We start from the raw sequence: 19419 nt of genomic DNA, 5'->3' as shown, positions 1-19419 counted from the left end.
TCGAAAAGGCAGGAGCTGCTCAATTTTCAATAACCACGTCGGGTTTGACCAACAAGGACCGTATCAATTCGCCGTTTGGAATGTCGTTTTCTTCCGCTCTTGCAATAGCAGCTGACATGGAAGTCTCAATACCAGCAGCAAGGTGACGTTGCGCTAGGCGTGTGCGGACGGTGTCTACAGGCGCATCGACAAACCACCTACAGAATGTCAATACGCGCTTGAGGAGCAACATTCACGAGTATCACCAACCTTTCGTCACACACTTCTGCAATCTCATTCCATGGATTCTGTCTCAGAAGCGTATAATTACCTTCGACAATCACGAGTCGCGTGCGAGAGGATATCTTGATAGCTTCTGGCACGGGGTCTTTAGCAGCATGGTCAAAGCTGGGTGCAGTAATGCAGATGTCGGCTTCGCCATCCTTGGTGACAGCAGCTTCTTTGAGTGCCTTGACAAGAGTCACGCATGCTTTCGCATCGAATGTGAATGGCGCTCCACGTCTTTTGAACGCTACTTCGGCATCGTCAAATGTTGACAAGATTTCTCGCGTGTAGTGGAAGCCGTCCTAGCAATCATTAGAGAGGCTACATCATTGATTGCGACCAGCTCCTACCATTGGTACAACAGCAACATCTTTATTGCCTCGAGCAGTGAGCTCGGTGATGAGCGCATCAGATACCGTCGACTTCCCCGCGCCTGGCACGCCTGCAAGCGCAACAAGCATGCGACGACCGGGATCGGATGCTTGGCGAGACAGAAGGTTTTCCGTGCGCTTGGCCAAATCAAGTATGGCTGCACGTAAGGCGTCCTTGCTGGAGTCGTCTGCCATTGCTGATTGTCTTGCGATAGATTGGAGAGAAGTCTCAATAAACTGCAAAGACTTTTGGGAGATGTTCAAATCGAAAGATGCAGGAGAGAGCAAAAAGTTCTACAGCGTTACGTGCGACACGCGATGATCTAAAGATCACATTTGCGTTGTGGAGTTCGGACCACATCCCTCCGAGCACAAGTCATGCTGGAGACCCAATTTCCATACCTGAATCAGGCAACTTTACCATGTGGGCACGCGGGGAACCCGCATCACATATACGGCTAATGGCGCAGACACATGGAGTATCGTGGGGTCGGACGACAGTGCTCCGAAGCTGTCCGATCCCAGTTATACTTATGAAGGGTTGAGATGTGCACCAAGGGTATATAAGCATGAGGTGCTGCCACCACTAAACCACCCACTCACATTGGATCCCTCTTCTTCAAGACCAACGTTGGCATACTCACAAGGAACACTGCAGAGATGTCCTCGGTTCACGATGTCACTGCCATTGGCGCTGCGCCAAAGATTGGTGTCTACAAAGAGCTAAGACAAAACCCATACCTTCTTGGTTTATCTGCGGTCCGTTGAAACGAACCTTTCTGTGCCTGCAATTTCAGCTAACATGCATAGTTCGCTTCCCTCGGTGGTTTCCTCTTTGGTTATGACCAGGGTGTTGTCTCTGGAGTGCTGACCATGGAGTCTTTTGCCGCATCCTTCCCCAGAATTTATACAGACAGTTCTTTCAAGGGCTGGTTCGTTTCAACATTACTGCTTGCCGCTTGGTTCGGTTCTCTCGTCAATGGACCAGTAGCCGATCGCTTCGGTCGGAAAGGGTCTATCATTATAGCTGTTGTCATCTTCACCGTCGGCTCTGCACTCCAAGCTGGCGCAGTAAACATTCCGATGGCTTTTACAGGTATGAAACACTCTGAGAAACACGATTGCAATCCATGCTGAACACCGCATCTAGGTCGCGCAATTGCCGGTTTTGCTGTTGGCATGTTAACGATGATCGTTCCAATGTACATGAGTGAGGTCTCAACTGCCGGCATCAGAGGTACTCTAGTTGTTCTTCAACAGCTTTCCATCACGCTCGGTATCCTCGTATCGTACTGGTTAGAATTTGGAACTCAATACATTGGAGGCATACGTTGCGCGCCCGACATTGCCTATACTGGTGGTACTGCGGCCGAGCCTGCCTTCGACCCACGAAACGACGTTGGCCCTAACGGCTGCACCGGTCAAAGCGATGCCGCATGGCGCGTACCCTTCGCCATCCAGATATTCCCTGGTCTCGTTCTCGGTATCGGCATGCTTTTCTTTCCCGAATCACCTCGATACTATTGTATGCGTGACAACGAAGAGGCTGGTGTCCGAGCGCTGGCCCGAGTTCGTCGCACCAACCCCGATGATGAACTGCTACAGAAAGAGTATCTTTCTATCAAAGCTGAAGTCATGTTCGAAGAACAATACAACCGCGAAAAGTTTCCTGGCAAGTCTGGGGTATCGTTGTACCTGGCTGGCTACTCGACCCTTTTCTCCACCTGGCCGTCCTTCAAGCGTACGGCCATTGGCTGCTGTGTCATGTTCTTCCAGCAGTTTATCGGGTGTAATGTATGTTCCGATTGCGCGCATTGCTTGACATAGATAGCAAGCTAACATCGTGATCAGGCAATCATCTACTATGCACCTACAATCTTCTCGCAGTTGGGTCTTTCTGGCAAGACCACTGGCTTGCTTGCAACAGGTGTATACGGGATAGTTAACACGCTATCCACGCTCCCAGCGCTGTTCCTCATCGACAAGATCGGTCGCCGCCCTCTCCTTCTCTGTGGTGCTGCCGGTACTTGCATTTCTCTCTTGATCGTTGGCGGTGTCATTGGCGGTTACGGATCAACGCTCAAAGACCACCCCGCAGCTGGCTGGACAGGCATTGCATTCATCTACATCTACGACGTAAACTTCTCATACTCGTGGGCACCAATTGGCTGGGTCTTACCCTCGGAGATCTACAACATCGGTAACCGGTCAAAGGCCATGTCTCTGACTACTTCATCGACATGGATGTGCAACTTCATCATCGGTCTTGTCACACCAGACATGCTCGAGAGCATCGGTTTCGGCACATACATCTTCTTCGCCGCTTTCGCTTTGATTGCGTTTGTGTTCACATGGTTCTTGATTCCTGAGACAAGGGGTAAGAGCTTGGAAGAGATGGATGCTGTGTTTGGCGATAGCACTGCGCATGAGGAAAAGACAAGGTTATACAACATTGCGCAAAGTCTGGGACTTGAGGAGGCTCAGGCTGCAGCGTTTGACGAGAAGCCTATCAAAGCGTTGCAGACAGAAGTGATGAAAGTATGAGAATAGTACGCATAGAGATGGAGAGGCACACCCGACAGTGTCAATCCTCAAGCACCATCGAGAATTATCATTCACTATGCACATGTGAATTTCCTGCATTGCTAGGGGCCTGTGATATTTGCCTTCAATGACGTCCTCTTTGTCATATACATCTTCCGTCACAGTCATTTTTCGTTCTCCGACCTGCCGGATCATGCACCAGCACTTTCTGACGCATCGTCTTCGTCATGATCCAAGTATCCCACAAGTCGAACTTCCCATCACTTCTCACAGACCTGGGTCCGACATTCTGAACAGAGATTGGAACTTTGGCCATATGTCGTTGAGCCATTTCTTGATACACCAGAGGTAGAAGAACACGTTGCTGATACGTATCACTGCTGAGGAACTTATTGACACCGCAGAGACATCAATATCTGGAGGTTGAGTATGGCGAGCCCCCACAGGGGGTACATGTTGGCATACAAATGCTAGCAATACAACGCCACGCACGAAGAAAGTAAAGCGCGCCTATGCGGCTGAGTGCAACAGAGCTAATTCCCAGACACCAATAAGGAAAGCGACAAGAAACGAGCGCCATGACAGAGCAATCGAAAGGGTATTAGAGACAGTTGTGAAGATATAAACCAGCCACCACCAGGGCTTCATATAAGAATGCACATTTCGCGCAACGAGCGAACGATGCAGACCAGACGAAAAGGAGTCAGTGAAGGAAGAAAAAGGTATCAGAAGAGAACAAGAAGGTGAGCCCAATCCGACCAATCCTCCAAGAGGTCTCCCAAGATTTCGTTTCCACATAATGCGTGCTAAAATTCCCCAAAAACGCCAGAAGAGAAAAGAGAAACAATCCCTAGGGTATACTAAAAGACGCAAAAAAGATACGACTTACAATAAACGCGCATCTAGAACCTAGACCCCGCCCTCAAACTCCCGTTTGCACTGGTGCTGCGTGCTGTGCTAGCACCACTGCCTGCTCTCTTCATACGCTTCTCCATGAGCCCATTAAGCAGACGATCTAGTTCGCCACTCAGGCCTTGCATGGTCTTGGTCTCTTCAGCGAGATAGTCCTTCATGAGAGGATGATCACGGCCGACTGGCACAACACCTGTGGTGTCATTGATAACAACGAGCATGTCGCGGATCTCGCTACCGTCATCCAGGTAGGCACGAAGCGAGGCGTCGGACCACGCAGAAAGCATTGTGCTTTCTGCCGATACAGGAGGTGAGGGTTCGCGATCTTTGGTAGGGATGGGTGCTGGTCTTGACGGCGGAGGACCGACCGGTTCAGATGCACGATGCGTGGGCGATGACGTGTTGTCAGACCTGAATGTCGAAAGGGTGTTGTTCTCAGGAATAGTCTTCATGGGGCTGTCGTCAGGTGTAGGCGTTGATACTGGCGAGCTGGTTTCTTGACTTGAGCTATCAGTAGACAAACCTGGAGCGTGGTGAGACTCCGACTCTTTTTCCCTGTCGGCAACAATTTCCTTCTGCAAGGGCTGTGCATCCGCTGCGGAGACGTGAACTGGCGACTCGGAAAGACGACCTGTAGACTCTACATTCTCAGTTTCCCCCTGCTTGTCCCGAGCATCAGGATCCGCGAAAGGATCGCTGCTTTCATCCGAGTCGAAATCATCCAATTGCACACGCTGCTTCGCCTTTGTAACCTTCTCGCGCTTGACTTCCCCTTCTTGTTGAGGCTTCATGATATTACTGAATGGGTTTCTTGAGCTTGTGGTGTTGGATGTTGAGTCTGGAGACCTGGTTTGGTCTTCTGTTGTTGACTTGCTTGTCTCATCTTGTTCAGGTGATACCAGACGCATAGTCGAAGTAGCTTGTTGTGCAGCCGGCTGATTGTCAACACTGTCCAACTCATCTGGTTCAGCGCTCAGCTCTGTTGGGCTTTCAGTCTTCAAGATGCCCTTTGTCTTCTGCGGCGAATCGTCTCGGTGACTTCTGTGCACCTTGGGCTTACTCAATTGTCTCAACGGTGCTGGAGCTGTCACTTGTTCAGCTGACGACCGTTCTGCAAGTTCGTCTGACGGTTTTGATTGTGGCGAGCTGCGATCCGCTTCTTCCGGTTTCTCGATGTCGCTGTCCATGGAGTCTTGTGCACCTTTACCCTTCCTGTCCTTGCGCTTGAAGAGTCCACTGAGCATACCTGACTTCTTCTCTTTCTTCTTTTTGTCGTCCTTGACCTTATCCGCGAAACCATTCTTTTCCAGACTCTCCAGACTAGGCCCACGCTCGCGAGAGCCGGTAGTTGACGTGCTTGAGTCGTCGCGAAGCAGGTTAGGAGTAAGTGTGATCTTGCGTGTTTCGGTATTTTCATCTTTGAAGAAAGAGTCTGTGTTGCGCAGCGTACCATTGCGAGAGACTTTGGGGTCCAAAGGCCGATCTACCGCGTCTTCGCTTCCTCTTTCTCGGTCTTCTGATCGTTTCGCAGACTCCTCGCTTGAGCTTCGTGCATCACCCTCGGTTTGGCCATCCTTCTTTGCACCATTCACCTTCAGTGGTTGTACTTGGAGGTTCTCTTCTTGAGCAGCATCGCCGTCCTGTGTTGCCGCTTGCTGCTGTTGTAATTGCTTTGGCTCTGGTCCACCAAAGAGTTCGCCCTCACCCTCGTCGGACGAGTAATCGTAGTCTGAGGCTTCGACGTAAGTAGGTGGCGCGAATTGTACAGTTTTGGCATTCCTTCGTCGCATGGCCTTCTTGAGCGGATTTTTGGATTTCTCGGCGGTGTCGCCAAGCATGGTTGCGGAGAGGTCTATGTTTCTATGCTTGTTGAGGCGGGCTAAGCGTTCTGTTGGTGTCTCGATGTGTTCGGCGGGCAGATAGCCTGTAGCTTGAGTTAGAAATAGTTGAAGGTTTAGCTGCGAATGCCTACCGATGCTGTTGTCCTTGACAACTCGTACCAGCCACCAGTAGCTGTTACTATCATCGAGTAACACCATGGTGTCACCTTTGGTTGCGTTTGCCTGACCTTCGACGGTCGCGACGAATGTGTGCAGGGCGTAGACGAATTCGAAGTCGATATCTTCTGTTTCTCGTAAGCATTCGCCTCCCCATCCTGAGTCGATAAATCTAGGGTCATCAGAAAAAGAGACGTCATTGGATGCATCATCGTTGTCTTGGTCCAGATCTGCGTCCCAAGAGTCGGCGTCACTGTCGGTGGTCCAGGAATCCTCTTCATCTTCGGGTTGGCTAGCCTTGAGTGGAGTGTCATTTGTCGTTCGAGGTGAACTTGGGGCAGGATCCAGAAAGGGGTCTTCCGGTGTGTTTAGAAGGGTACGATCAATCGGTTCCAATATGCGTTTGACCTGCTCCTCGTCCAGTTCGGACATTAGTGATGCCTGAGAGTCTTCTCTTGTCTCGATGCGACGTTGGACGGCCCTCAGTCGTCTCGTCGTTGGACTGGTACCCACCTCCGCGAGTAGTTCTTCGTTGTTGTCCGGTGCCGTGGTGGCCCTTGTCCAGGAATACTCACCACGATGATGCTCCGTTGACTTGATTTCTGGGTGCAAAGGAAATAGTAAAGAAACGGGGATCGATGTAGGTCGATCCCGTGAGGAAAGATTAGGGACAGAGATAGGAAAATGAATAGGCGTATTCGTAAACGGAGAAGAAGAAGAAGGAGAAGCGATAGTTGAGAGCACGGGCGAAGACTGGGGAGTCAGAGACTCTCGTCTCGCCGGCCAGATCGCGGGGTGAAGAGGTAGAGAATACCCACCATCGTCTATCGAGGGCGAACTCGAGATCTTGTCCATCATGTCGTCGTCCATGTCCTCCTCATCGGCATCCTGCATGTCGGCATCATCGTTGTCGGCGGATGCACCGCCATTCAGCCTGACAGCCTGCTCGTCTTGCTGGGGGCCATTTCGTGGATTGGCGTTGTTCATTACCGTGCGGTCGTCATCGGAGCCGGGGTCGTCTCGTAGCTGACTGCCAGCGTCGCTCCATGCATCTTGCAGACGGGCCTCCTCGGAGTTGCGCTCTTGCTCGACCTGTCGTATAGCAGCCTGCTGATGGGGCGCTGCTGGACCAATTCCAAGCGGCGCCGGATGTTGGGGCTGGTGGGAGTGGTCCTTGGCGGTGGGCGATGTTTTGTCCTGCAGGTCGATGGTGTCTAGACACATGGGTTAGCAGGCGCACCTCGCATTGCGCACTCGGTGTATGCCTTCGTACCTGCTCTGATGATATGGGGTCGCGTCATCCTAGCTCATTCCTCTGCGCGCGTTGAACGATTGGGGGTCGTGGTTCGGAGGAATGGCCAGGTGAGACGAGGCGCGATGGGTGGCTGGGTCGACCTGCGCAGGGACGTGGTAGCGCGAGTCGAGTTGCCGTGGAAATAGCAGCAGCACAAAGAGCAGAGAATCGCGTGCGTGGTCCGGGGAGAGCGTTACAGGCGTCGCATGCGTTCTTGGGGCGTGTTTCGAGCAAGGAGCGGCTGAGCCACTGGTCGTGGTGCGGCAATCGGGCGCGAGTGTTTGGGGGCATGCGAGTGACGCGGCCGGGAGCGCGAGAGAATGGAGCGAAAAGCAATATGGCCACGGGTATGTCGCTGCCAGTGAGGGGCACGCCGTGGGAACTGAGGTCGTGACGCTGGCCAGGAGGGTGAATGATTTTGGCGTCGTTTGCTTGTCCTTCCCCGAACGCATGCCCCTGCCTTGTTCTGAAACGTCTCACGCGCTAGCCTGTTCCTGGCCACTTCACTACAAAAAGGAGATGCGGCTCGGTCCTTTCAAGTCGTCTTAAATCACCGCACATGAGACCGTTTCTGCAGCCAGCTGCTTGACTTTCTCCCTCGTTGTACTGACGGCGTCATGCGTTCGGCTACCTGGGTTGTCGTTTCCAACTCGACGCTACGGCCGTGTTCCGCACTCCGCAACCGATGAAACACCAAACTTGGAACCCTATCAAACGTCACTGGCTCTGGTAGCCTGCGACACCCAGCATCAGCTGTATCCCACACACTGTCTCGAGCTTCGCGCCTCGCTGCACAAATGTCTCATTGGTCTGCATCATTCTATCAACGAGGAACAACACTTTCCATTCACTTGATCAAGCACATTCCAAAACCGCGAGATGCTCTGACACGCATCAGCTTCCCGTACGATTAGCCAATGTGCATTCGGTCATGATCATCTACCGCTTAGATGAAGAGAAGACTACGCATTGATCAGCAAAGAACAGTTATCATGATTACCTAGGTGCTTAGATGCTCTTTCCCATGAGCTTCACTCGCCAACCCGTCCTACTTACTGACGGAACGCCCTTGCACCTTCCTCACAAGCGCTCTACGCTGTGTGCAGGCTTCAACGCCTCTACTTCTCGCGCATCGCAAAGCGACCTGTTCTATCCAGCGCCTCTATTCGAGCGGAATCGCTTGTACTACCTGGTCATCAAATAGTTTTGCGTTGTGGGAATGCATACCTTGCCAAGTTTGCCATCTTCTTGAGCAGCGAAAGCGAAAAGCGAGTTTCGACAACACCAAATCCATCACTGATGCGGCTACCAGAAAATGTGTAAAGAACAATGTCTTGCGTGTGTTACTCTTACGGGTTAGGAAGCAAGACGCGGTCCCACGTGCTGTGCGAAAGACAGAGGCAGATCACTCGGAGATTTGTGCTCACGGAAGTTCCTCGGCCTGTGAGCTACTTATTACGTAGCTGTTGCTTCGTACTAGCTGCGCCTGCTCCCCTTCGAGATCTAGTCATGTGTTATATCGAACGTCGTTTCTGCCTCGATGTAACGTTCTCGTATGCGCATTACCAGGTTCGCTCAGCTCTAATGTCATCATCGGGCGGCTGGAAGAACATATCTAGCCAGCCTTACCCGTGCGAAGCGGCGCCACTCGTGGTCATGTCCGGGCCGACCGATCGAGACTAGACCTTTTATGGTTTTGGCGCACCTCCTTTCGACCAGCTCACATCGGCTTGCAGGCTTCATCTGGCCTGAAGCTTTCCAGAAAGCCGCTCGATTAAAAATAGAATACGACGTTCATCTCTAATAGACTGGACCATTGAAACAACCGGCGGGTACTCTGGTAGATACGATTTTTATGCTGTGGTACTGAATCGCGTAAATTCGAGTATATACCTATGGCGAGACCAGACACTATTTGCCATATCGAGAGCTTCCCGTTTCTCTACACTCGCTGCACCCTACATTGACTTCTCGATATCCCGTCTTCCACCATGGTGGCCCACATAATCAAGCTCTTGGCTGTTGCCACCACCGTTTCGGCATCCATAGTCGAACTGCCTGTTGTCGTTAGGGGCAGCTATGCCAGCGTCAAGCTGGATATTGGCACACCTGCCAAAGAACACCGCTTGTTATTTGATACCGGCTCGTCAACGATTTTCCTTGTCAACACTGACTGTACCGAGGCCTCCTGCCCGGACGGAAAGATCTCGGACTACGAACGAGTAAAGTACAATGCGTCCGCCTCATCAACGTCCGTCAACCTTGACATTCCCGCGTCGATTCCGTACCTAGGCGGCGAAGTCGCTGGCGGTACCTTCCAGGACATTTTCAGCACTACAGACGGCGGCGTAGAATGGAACCAGACCTTCCTGTCCGCCAACCAAAGCAGCTGGCGTTTCATCACCGCCGACGGTTTCCTCGGCTTAGGCTTTTCCACCATTGCGGAGAAAAACACAACGACCTTGGTCGAACAGTTACTGTGGAACGGTCAACTGGATGCTCCACGTTTTGGACTGTACTACGGAAAGAACTTGAAGGATGAAGGCGAGCAAGATGGTGTTTTGACCATTGGTGGCAGCCATGAAGACAAGTATGTGGACGGCGAGATGGTCTACGCGCCCTTGAGGAAAGAGGCAGAATATCAGCTCTGGCGTGCGCCACTCAGGAGCGTCAACGTACTCGTTACAGAGGACCCATCGGCACCAAATGCCACTATCGAGATTCACAACGGTCGTCTTCCCACCACCGCTGTAACGAAGGGCGGTTTCCCAAAGGCCAACACGACATGGTCAACGTATCAAGCCGGAGCTGTTTTCGATACGGGAGCTGGACGCCTTTCCGTCCCGACAGAGATTGTCGATGCCATGTACTTCAACCTTGGCTGGAACAACACCAAGCTTATGAATGGTGAGGAGCGCATGGAGTGTCAACATTTGAATGCTTCGTGGGCAGTCACTCTGACTCTTGGTGAGGGTGCTCCCGAAGACGATGTGTCATTCACTATGCGAGGTGACGAGTTCACCGAGCCTGGTGACCAGTGCATGCCGCCATTTGACGATAGCGAGCAGTACGGGTTCGCGCTTGTCGGTGCTGCGTTCCTACAGAGATATTACTCCGTCTACGACTTTGGTGCTGACAAGGTCGAGGACTACCAGCCAAAGATTGGCTTTGGAAGGTTGAAGAAGGAGTACGATTACCTGTACCAATGATCATGGCTCACACAGCATTCTTCATTCATTCTTGTAGATATTTGTAACTCAAACCCATATAAGACTTTTGTATTCTCATGTAACTACTTACATGCCTGTCCATTTCCGATTGTGTTGTATTGTCTGATTGATCTATGACATAATGTGAATTCCTATCGCTCTCCACACTCAGAAACTATCGGGACTTCATCATGAGCCCTCTTTCCTATCTACTTCCCTTATCTCCAGGTGGGGTCGTGCAGTACCCCTTGCAACTCGCATATGCAGTGTCAAAACATGGGAGTCAGGTTTAATTCTGTCGATCTTTTCCATCCTAGAATCGCCCATTGTGTCGAAATACCAGAGCTCATGAAGATTGACATGGTAGTGTCTGTAAAAGTCCTTCCGTCTAGCAGTCCACCGATCACCAACGACCACGGTAGCTGACCAATGGCCGTTCCTGAAGAAGAACACAAATGCGAAGACAGGATATGCATCGGATTTGAACTCCATATAGCCGATGATGGCGCCAGTGTGCGTTGCGTGCAGCCACTTTGCGGATGGATCCCAAAGGCCATTGGGTTCTACTCGGTTGACACGGACACTCGCAGGCTTAATTACTCGCATGACTTTGTCCGTGATAGTCGCGGCTTGCGTAGTTGTCAACGATTTGACTGCAGTGAACTCAGTGTACACCACTTCGGTCTTCACCGAGGGGCACTTTTGAGGCTGCGCGCGAACAAATAAATCCGGCCCCACTCGCCTGAGGTATACACCAACAGGTTTGCCCACGGTACCGAGGGAGTGCTTTACTGGTAATATAGCAAGTCCGGTATCGTTGTCCCATGCGAGACCTAGAAGATGCATGTACGGGGTCAGTACATGTCTCACATGCAATTCGTGCAGGGACATCTCTTACCCAGCTTGAGACGGATGCCACGATTTGTAAGGTAAAAGTCCCGCGGACGTACTGTCGGCTCAGGTGTGATTGATCGCATTTGTCGAAAACTTTTCGGAGAAGGAGCAAGGAGACCTGTCAGCTCCTGATCCGAGAATTGGTCATTCCACAGGAAGATCGAGTCATCAGCACATTGGCTGAGTATCTGTTCTTGCAAGCGGATGAATGCTTTTGACCCTTCTCCATACAGCATTGCCATGTTAATATCGAATATACCAAGGAGGCTGTATGCCATGTCTTCGTCCCGGGTGGTCTTGCGCTCAGCTGCCCACGAGAAGCGCTGAGCAACAGGCACCTCGCTCAGCTCCATCTCTTGCTTGAGGATCTTGTCAGGAATTCCTGTGATCTCCGTAATCTGGGTAGCCAGGCTCGATTTCGTACCTCGAAACTCCCATTCTTGGTTGTAGAAGACGACATCCCTCGGCGCAATGAGTTCCTGTAGTGTCCAGCCGCGAGAAAACCATTTTGATGAGATGAAGGAGTAATCGCTTTCAGTGACGTCGAAGAGATAGGCGAAGCACACCCGAGCTTCTTTGTAGTATCTGAACATAGAGTTGATTGCTTCGCTAAGCTCTGCACTGCTAGACTTGTTGATGCAGCAAGTATCGCACCATACATATGGCAGTCTGTACCGAGGTGAAGAAGCTATCCTGCAGGTCTCGATGATCTTCCGGTACCCTGGCTTTGCGAGCGTGGATTTTGGACGGTCTTGCGGAGCAACATGCATCTCTTCATAAGTCAACTCGTCCTTGGTAGGACCCCATACGTGCGACAAGATGGCATACCGTTGATCTGGATCAGCATAATCTCGAACATGCAGAGCCAGGGTCTTAGTGTCGATAAAGATCATGATGGAACTGCGTATCAGGCGAATATTGTTGGGCCGCCTGAGGATTTTGCCAGATCTCCAAAGACTTGGACTGGTATTGACGAGTTGTGGAGATGAGGTTCTCGATTTCGATTTCGACCCCACCACAAGATGACAGGAGGCTGAGCCTACAGCTGGCCTTAAACCTACCTAGGTATGCGTCATACTGCGCACTTCAGCTGATACCAGTGCTACAATGAACGATGGATTGATTCGCGCATCGCCTCATGCAGCGCGATTCAGTGATAATATTAGTGGTGTATGTGCATAAAGCAAGGTGGACAAGGTTCGGTGTTCAAATGAGGATACTAGGCCAAATCTGATTAGCTCCTCTCCTTGCAGCGACATGTATGATTGTATGGATTGATTCTGTCAAAAGTTATGCAATCATGTCTAAAATACGATAGAACTAATTCAATCACTGCTCAACTCGCCTTCTTTCACAGGCTTTCATCTCTCGTCTTTCCTCCCTCCTTTGATGTTGTTTAGCTTGTTCCTTTGCTTCTCCCTCTCGTCCATGTCGATGTTGATATTGAAATGCTGGCTTCGAATCTTCTCGTAAAATTTACCAGCAGTAATGCCGTTCATAGGTTCAGCCCATTTGCCGGTGACTTCAGTCTCTAGGGAATCGGATTTGATAATAGTAGGTTCATGAGCACGGAGAACGAAGACAATCGAAAACCGGTATCTTTTGTCATCGACAGAAGCGCAATTAGTGGAAGAAGGCTGCGGAGCAGATTGGGTGGGGCTTGTTGGAGGTTCCATGGATCCATAAGCTACGACGCGATGGCCACCAGCAGGATATCTTCCATTGGAGAGTCGTTCGAGTTGCCGTCCAGCAAGCATAGTAGCTCCTTTTCTCCCAGAACCCTCGACTACTTTCTCTACAGCGAACCAGTCGGCTCCATCCCAGACCTCCAGGCCAGGCACATCCCCCACCACCACACTTAGTAGTCCTAGATCAGCATGCGGTTCAGCGACGACCTTCGCTTCCCATCCTTCATATCGAAATAAACGCAACATCGTCGCTGTTTTCTTCTTATCTGAATCTTGAAATAAACCACAGGGTCCTACGTATTGCTTCAGTCCCTCATCTTCGCCGTCTGGCAATCCCAGGGACGTCGAGATTCTGCCCAACGTGTTTTTGCAGTGTTGTCCGATGAGATCCCAATATCTCTCAGCAGGCTCTCTTAAGACTTCCGGGCAATACTCCAGGGTTCTCAAAGTGATGAATTCCTTTTCTCCTGGGATCTTGGACCAGCCCTCTTCAGACCTAAGTTTGTGCTTCCATTGCTGCTTTTCCTTATCGGGCTGGTTGAAGAAAGCTTGACTTGCTGCGAATAGCTGCTCGTAGGCAGTCTGAAGAGGATGAGATCCAGGCTCTGGCGCATGGGGCTCGTTCAAGTCTGGGGATGATTGTGCTGACAAACAGTTTGGAAAAGTGACAGTGGTCCAACCGAGTCTCGATAGAGTTTGTTGATGCTCTGGTAGGACTAAGGGTAACATTCCCGGCTTCAGTGGCGGCCGCGCTTCTAGTGGTGCATCTTGCACTGATTGCGCACCGTTCTTGTCGTTGCCCGTCGTTTTCCTTACCCGAAATTTTGAGATGATGCTTGAGATGGAGAAGTGGTGCTTGGATGAGCTTGAGGGTAGTGTGGCGACCATATCAACTAGTTATTAAGATACAAACACGTTGGCTGCGAAAGAGGAACTATAGGCAAAAGAACATTGGAAGTACAGCGGAGGAAGGTCAGAAATTATGATTACGGGTGTGGTCAGGGTATAGTAAAGATACGGCATGGAACAGCCAGGTGACGTTTTCCAGGCTACACGGGCCAAGCCACAATTGCACAGCCCCACCATCCACGGGTAGGCTTACGGGCTATTGCAAACAAAGCGTGCCGGTCAAGACCAGAACTTGCACGGCATATTTCAACGATGAATCCAAATACAAACAGGTATTTACACGGGACATAAAATGGTGAACATGCTGCGATTCATCATATCTCTACAGCCTCAACCTATTCTTGTCCCAAAGCTCCCTCTCCCTTTGCACGAACCAATCGTGCAAAATGGGATTTAACTTGACAATCCCATCATTCGTCTCACACCCAAACTCCATACCAGGTTTCCACGTCCCTCCCTCAGCACTGATTTTCATACTAGTCATGTTTTCCAATCGACACAGTGCTAGACCCACATCTCCAATGCCTCTGATGAACTTGCCTGCTGCACGCCCCTTCTTGATATGTCCGTTTTCATCTAGCTGCTTAATGTCAGTCCCATGTTCCGGTAGGGCAGCTGTTTTGCCGGGGTTGTCGATATGGACAGGCAAGATGCGCTTCCGGACGATGCCGGTGTGTTTTGTGCGAATGGTAAGTTCCTGGCCAACGTAACAACCTTTCTTGAAGTCTATACCATGCGAGAGATCAATATTGCACTCCATTGGCAATGCGCTCTCTCTTGCTATCTCTTGTGGTCCTTCGGGTATGCCATTCCTGTAGCGTTGGAGGTGGTATTCTCGTACGTCCACTGGCTCGGCTCCCTCTATTACCGTTGTTGTATTTGCGCTCGCGAGATAACGACGCATATCTGGGCAGCGTGGATCGCTCATTTCGGCGATTATACTTTCTGATCTGCGTTGCCCGGCTTCTGAGCCCCAGGCCGCCCACACGCCTATCTCATCTGCACTCACATCCGAAATCTGCACCTTGCTCCGGAGTTTGTGCCTCTTTAGATGCTTTTTCAGAGACTCGAATTCACTCTCATCAACTTCAATGTAGCATGCCCAAGGCTCCTTCTCCTGCACCAACTTTGGCCACACCCAGACAAACACATCCCACAACACTCTGCCGCGCGCATCGAGAAAGGCTGCGTAGAAGGGCGATTGTCGGCTTTCGTCGACTTTATTCGTAATGAGCCCTTGCAGAAACTTCACAGTATGGGGGCCAGTAAGGGAGATAAGGCGGCGATGCGGAAGCGCTGCGAAGTTCGAGCCAGCAGCTTGCGGAGAAGCCTCTATCGAGTAAGGGCGTCCCGAAGATATTTCACGAGCATTCCTAATGGCTGATGGTCGAATGTCGGCTCGATTGCGAAAGAACGAAGGGGCTATCGGTCGCGTTGAGATTCTGTCGTTTGAAGACGACGCGGTGCTAAATGTTCGGTGCGCGTCGGCGGCGGGTCTGGGCAGACAGCGCAAATTCGTCCTGCAAGCATCGCATATATATTTGGGCGTCTTTCGTGATGCACCCAGCGATAAGGCAGCCATGATGGTGACCAGGTTCTCGGTGTGAGATGAGGGACGTGATGGACAAGAAAGAGCTCTGACGGCATGCGGCATTTGCGGAGTTAAGACTAGACTAAGAGGTGATCGAATATGCCAGATCTGACTCCTCGAACTAAAATCACTATTCAGAACGCTAGAAACGCCTAATCTACAAGACAGAATATGAGCACACGCTATCGATTTGAAAAGCGTTCTCGGACATTCAACGCCGCTGCTCAATAATTCGAAGTATGGTCGCGTCAAGCCAAGAACTAGTCGTTCTTACGACCCGTTAACCTTGAACGCTCGCTATTGCCCTCTTTTGGGCTCGCCGGCCCTGACTCGTCGTCACTCTCGTCACTCTCGTCACTTTCGTCACTACTCCACTTGTCGTCCTCGCCTACAGCGAAGATGGTATCGCCATCAAGACTCTCCCTGGGAGGAACAATGGGCTTCTGTGCTTGTGGTGCCGGCAATGGCGACACATCGCGCGCGTTGTTGTTTGACCTCTGCGCTGGGTCGTAGGATGGAGGCTGATCTGAGCCTCTTTCCTCTTCATCAAGAGAATCTCTGAGGGATGCGATCTCGAAACCTTCATCATCTTGGGCAATCTAGAGTCGTCAGTAAGAATGTATAAATGGTATAGTTGTATGAACGTACCTCATCACTCATGGCAAATCTCCGGTTGTTGGCTGTTGGCCTCCACATGTACGCAACAAAACACACATCCGCCAAGTAGACAAGATTTAGCCAGCCGTCAAGCACGAACCATCGTGTTTGCCAGTGTGTCGGAGCAAAGTCGGGGGTCGAAGCTCCGGCGAAGGTGAAGCTGTTGATGAAGAAGAAACCGAAAATGACAATAATGCTCGTCAAAATGCACCACCATAACCTCTTATACATGGTAGCTTTGACGTGCTGCTTTCGCTCCATCAAATCCTTCATCGTAAGGTTGAGCGAGTTCAGGGTCCAGATGTAAAACGCCGTAAGTGTGGCTGAGAGTGGGAGGATGACCAACAGAACTAGAGGTCCGGCGTCATCGGGACGAACAGTAAGTGAGGCTACAGCATAAATTACGCCAAAGACGAAGTGTGCTACAGCAAGCCAGCGGACGACCGTCATTGTCTTGCCGAGGGAAGGCTTGACGACGCCATATCCCATACATACGATCAGGAGCAGGAAGAAGGAGAAGGAGTTACGGAAAGCGTTGAGTACGGCGACGACAATCATGAGTGCCTTGGTGCCGACGTTGTTACCGTGGCGGTTCTGGTAGTCGTAATAGCCCCAAGTCATCAGCATCTCGATGACCAGAAATACTAGGATAGCAGTGATGTAGTTTTGGACGGCAAGAATATCGTGACGGTTCTGGAAGTAGAGGAAGCCCCAGAATGCCAACACAACAAAATACACAATGGTGATTCCGCCGTAAAAAGGCAGCTTTGCGATCTGGGCGGCTTGCAGCTCTCCATAAGCGTTCCGAAAAGTCACGATAGCCTCGAATTGCAATTGCTTGTCTTGCGCATTCGCAGCCACACAGTAATAGCCAGTTTTGATTGGTACTTTGGTCTCTGCGGTGGAGATCGGGTACTTGATTGCTTTCGGGTCGTTCAGGTCGATAGCTTCGGTCCTGATAGGCATTTGCCAGAGGTTCTCGACGTCTTCCGCGAGTACCCATTCGCCTTTATGTGTGCCGTTGCAGAGGTTTAATTTGATCGATTCGTCGTCGCAAATGTAATGGCGGTTTTCCTGAGAAACTTGTCAGTTGGATCATCCAGATACCATGCAAGGCCCACATACATCGTTCACGGGCAAATCGGAAGGTGCGCCCAGAAGCAAAGTGTCTTTCCATTCCCAGACCACGACACTGACAGTCTGGTCCTTGATTCCTTCGTTCTTCTTCGGATCTTTTATGAATTTAACAAGTATGAAGGGGTCGACCTTGCCTCCCCACGACTTCTTGCTGTACATGCCACTGGACTTTGGATCAGCATGCTGTCCATGTGTAACTCATGGCCCGGCATTTTCCTCATACCTGCATTTTTGGGTCTCCTTATCAGACAGCGTCACGTCCATCGCTGCTACTGCTGTCACAGTAGTTAACAGCAGTAGAGCGAGGTTGCGCAGCCGTGCCTTCATCTTGCCGCGATGTGAGGCCAGCTGGCGGAGCTGACGGCTGGGGGTTTACAGCGCTTCAGGCGGAGGGATGCGGTTCGAGTCGAGTCGGCGATAGTGTCTTTCCGTCAATTCCTGGTCCAAGACGGGTCATGGGTGTAGGGTCGTGTTTAGTTGTCGATGTTTAGCTTGCGCGTTCGTCACCTACGAGTCCGCCTTCCCGGTAGCTCTTAGCGCGCTTCCTAGAATGTGGCGCAGCCTTGGAGCCTTCAATGGGCAACCATCACCGAAACAGCCGACCAGTCAGCCCTACCAAGCCCTTTCACCAATAACCCCCCCCCCCCCCAAAAAAAACAAGACACATGCACATCATGCCAGGCAAACACATGGCTGGCACCTCTGATGAGCCTTGCAGGCGATGCAAAGACAATATTTCCGTCCTCGTTGTGCGCTCTGAGCCACTTTGCCAGTCAGTCTACGCCACCTAGAGGGGAAGAAGAATTTGCTAAATTTGTGCAGTGACTGTTTTGCCCGCTATGTGCATACAAAATGCATCAAGCGCTTGGAGTCGTTTCGTGTGAATTTTGGAGCCGAGCAGCAACGTAGGATTCTAGTACCCCTGTCGTTCGGCGTCTCATCTATAACTCTCCTTCATATACTGGATCTGCATCTAAAGACGCAAAAGAGCAAGACTGGCCGGACCGGATTTGAGATCAGCGCGATATACATCGAAGATCCGGAGCAGAAAGTGCAGGCTGCTCAGCTGCTCGACAAGGCTCGCGAACAATACCCGGACCATCACTATGCCTCACTGCCGTTGCACGATGTATTTCGCATGGTCCCAGACGATGCCTCAATCCGGTCTCTGGTGCCACGGACCGAGGAAACCGTAGGCTGGAGCCCTGAGGAGCATTTCGTTCGCATGATTAATTCGCTCACATCGGCAACTGCTCGTGCAGACGTGTTGTCTACCCTTCGAACAAGGCTGATCGTAGAATATGCCAAATCGACTGGTTGCGAAAGTGTTCTCTGGGGTGACAGCACCACCAGACTCGCTCAAAAGACACTTGCTGAGACCGCGAAGGGCAGAGGTTTCTCTCTGCCTTGGCAAGTCTCCGACGGATCGTCGCCATTTGATCTCAACTTCCATTACCCGCTTCGAGATGTCCTAAAGAAAGAGCTAGTATCTTACATCAACATGGCCGATCCTGGTCTATCATCACTTGTTCATGAGACCTCATCAGGAGCCACCCAAGCATCGACAAGCTCAAAGAATACCACTATTGACGATCTCATGACGCAGTACTTCGAATCGGTCGAGGAGAACTTTCCAAGTATCGTTGCAAATGTCGTACGCACAACAAGCAAGCTTGAGGCTCGACCCGATGCACTTTCAGACCCAAAATGCAGCCTGTGTAGTATGCCTGTACCTGGCGGTCGATTTGGCATCCATGGCTGGGGTGGTGATCAGCAAGATGGGGATGACTTCGAGTCTACACATGCCAGAAGAGACATCTGCTATGGCTGCACAAGGTCGTTGCCTAAAGCCACAATGAGTACGATCAGTAATTGAGCGCATCGCTGAAATTTGCAATCATTTTTCATCAGCATTGCGAACCATCGCCTACTCTGATAGACCCTTGCACGAA

At 51.1% G+C, this 19419-nt stretch overlaps 9 protein-coding genes across 9 annotated transcripts; 3 read left to right on the top strand and 6 right to left on the bottom strand.

Annotated features, from left to right (window-relative positions):
• Window positions 1-19: 19 nt before the first annotated feature.
• On the bottom strand, window positions 20-830 carry CC77DRAFT_1038738 (nicotinamide riboside kinase; the record flags this gene model as incomplete). The annotated part of the gene is made up of 3 exons (XM_018527128.1): window positions 20-197; window positions 250-566; window positions 615-830. The coding sequence occupies 3 exons, from the start codon at window positions 828-830 to the stop codon at window positions 20-22; spliced, it is 711 nt and encodes a 236-aa protein (XP_018388586.1).
• A 465-nt stretch (window positions 831-1295) lies between these two features.
• CC77DRAFT_929687 (D-xylose-proton symporter) lies at window positions 1296-3179 on the top strand (the record flags this gene model as incomplete). The annotated part of the gene is made up of 4 exons (XM_018534116.1): window positions 1296-1394; window positions 1446-1731; window positions 1786-2429; window positions 2487-3179. The coding sequence occupies 4 exons, from the start codon at window positions 1296-1298 to the stop codon at window positions 3177-3179; spliced, it is 1722 nt and encodes a 573-aa protein (XP_018388585.1).
• A 902-nt stretch (window positions 3180-4081) lies between these two features.
• Window positions 4082-7389, bottom strand: CC77DRAFT_930146 (hypothetical protein; the record flags this gene model as incomplete). The annotated part of the gene is made up of 3 exons (XM_018534146.1): window positions 4082-6015; window positions 6064-7302; window positions 7362-7389. The coding sequence occupies 3 exons, from the start codon at window positions 7387-7389 to the stop codon at window positions 4082-4084; spliced, it is 3201 nt and encodes a 1066-aa protein (XP_018388584.1).
• Window positions 7390-9109: 1720 nt separating this feature from the next.
• Window positions 9110-11024, top strand: CC77DRAFT_696435 (acid protease). Its single transcript, XM_018532798.1, has one exon. It carries the CDS (start codon window positions 9374-9376, stop codon window positions 10589-10591), a length of 1218 nt encoding a protein of 405 aa, XP_018388583.1. The 5' UTR covers window positions 9110-9373; the 3' UTR covers window positions 10592-11024.
• Window positions 10682-12497, bottom strand: CC77DRAFT_1017993 (HET-domain-containing protein). The gene is made up of 2 exons (XM_018524518.1): window positions 11490-12497; window positions 10682-11424 (listed from the first exon to the last, which is right to left on the bottom strand). The coding sequence occupies exons 1-2, from the start codon at window positions 12376-12378 to the stop codon at window positions 10781-10783; spliced, it is 1533 nt and encodes a 510-aa protein (XP_018388582.1). The 5' UTR covers window positions 12379-12497; the 3' UTR covers window positions 10682-10780.
• A 218-nt stretch (window positions 12498-12715) lies between these two features.
• On the bottom strand, window positions 12716-14285 carry CC77DRAFT_1017992 (hypothetical protein). Its single transcript, XM_018524517.1, has one exon. It carries the CDS (start codon window positions 14059-14061, stop codon window positions 12847-12849), a length of 1215 nt encoding a protein of 404 aa, XP_018388581.1. The 5' UTR covers window positions 14062-14285; the 3' UTR covers window positions 12716-12846.
• A 34-nt stretch (window positions 14286-14319) lies between these two features.
• Window positions 14320-15730, bottom strand: CC77DRAFT_1017991 (Aminomethyltransferase folate-binding domain-containing protein). The gene has a single exon (XM_018524516.1). It carries the CDS (start codon window positions 15662-15664, stop codon window positions 14405-14407), a length of 1260 nt encoding a protein of 419 aa, XP_018388580.1. The 5' UTR covers window positions 15665-15730; the 3' UTR covers window positions 14320-14404.
• Window positions 15731-15785: 55 nt separating this feature from the next.
• CC77DRAFT_1017990 (hypothetical protein) lies at window positions 15786-17830 on the bottom strand. The gene is made up of 4 exons (XM_018524515.1): window positions 17691-17830; window positions 17456-17630; window positions 16322-17404; window positions 15786-16272 (listed from the first exon to the last, which is right to left on the bottom strand). Exons 1-4 carry the CDS (start codon window positions 17792-17794, stop codon window positions 15934-15936), a joined length of 1701 nt encoding a protein of 566 aa, XP_018388579.1. The 5' UTR covers window positions 17795-17830; the 3' UTR covers window positions 15786-15933.
• Window positions 17831-18156: 326 nt separating this feature from the next.
• Window positions 18157-19343, top strand: CC77DRAFT_1006563 (hypothetical protein; the record flags this gene model as incomplete). The annotated part of the gene is made up of 2 exons (XM_018523425.1): window positions 18157-18239; window positions 18290-19343. The coding sequence occupies 2 exons, from the start codon at window positions 18157-18159 to the stop codon at window positions 19341-19343; spliced, it is 1137 nt and encodes a 378-aa protein (XP_018388578.1).
• Window positions 19344-19419: the final 76 nt, after the last annotated feature.

The sequence above is a fragment of the Alternaria alternata genome (assembly GCF_001642055.1).
Source record: "Alternaria alternata strain SRC1lrK2f unplaced genomic scaffold CC77scaffold_5, whole genome shotgun sequence".
NCBI lineage: Eukaryota > Fungi > Ascomycota > Dothideomycetes > Pleosporales > Pleosporaceae > Alternaria > Alternaria alternata.
The sequence above is the reverse complement of the archived record's forward strand: the minus strand, read 5'-3'. Positions and strand labels throughout refer to the sequence as shown.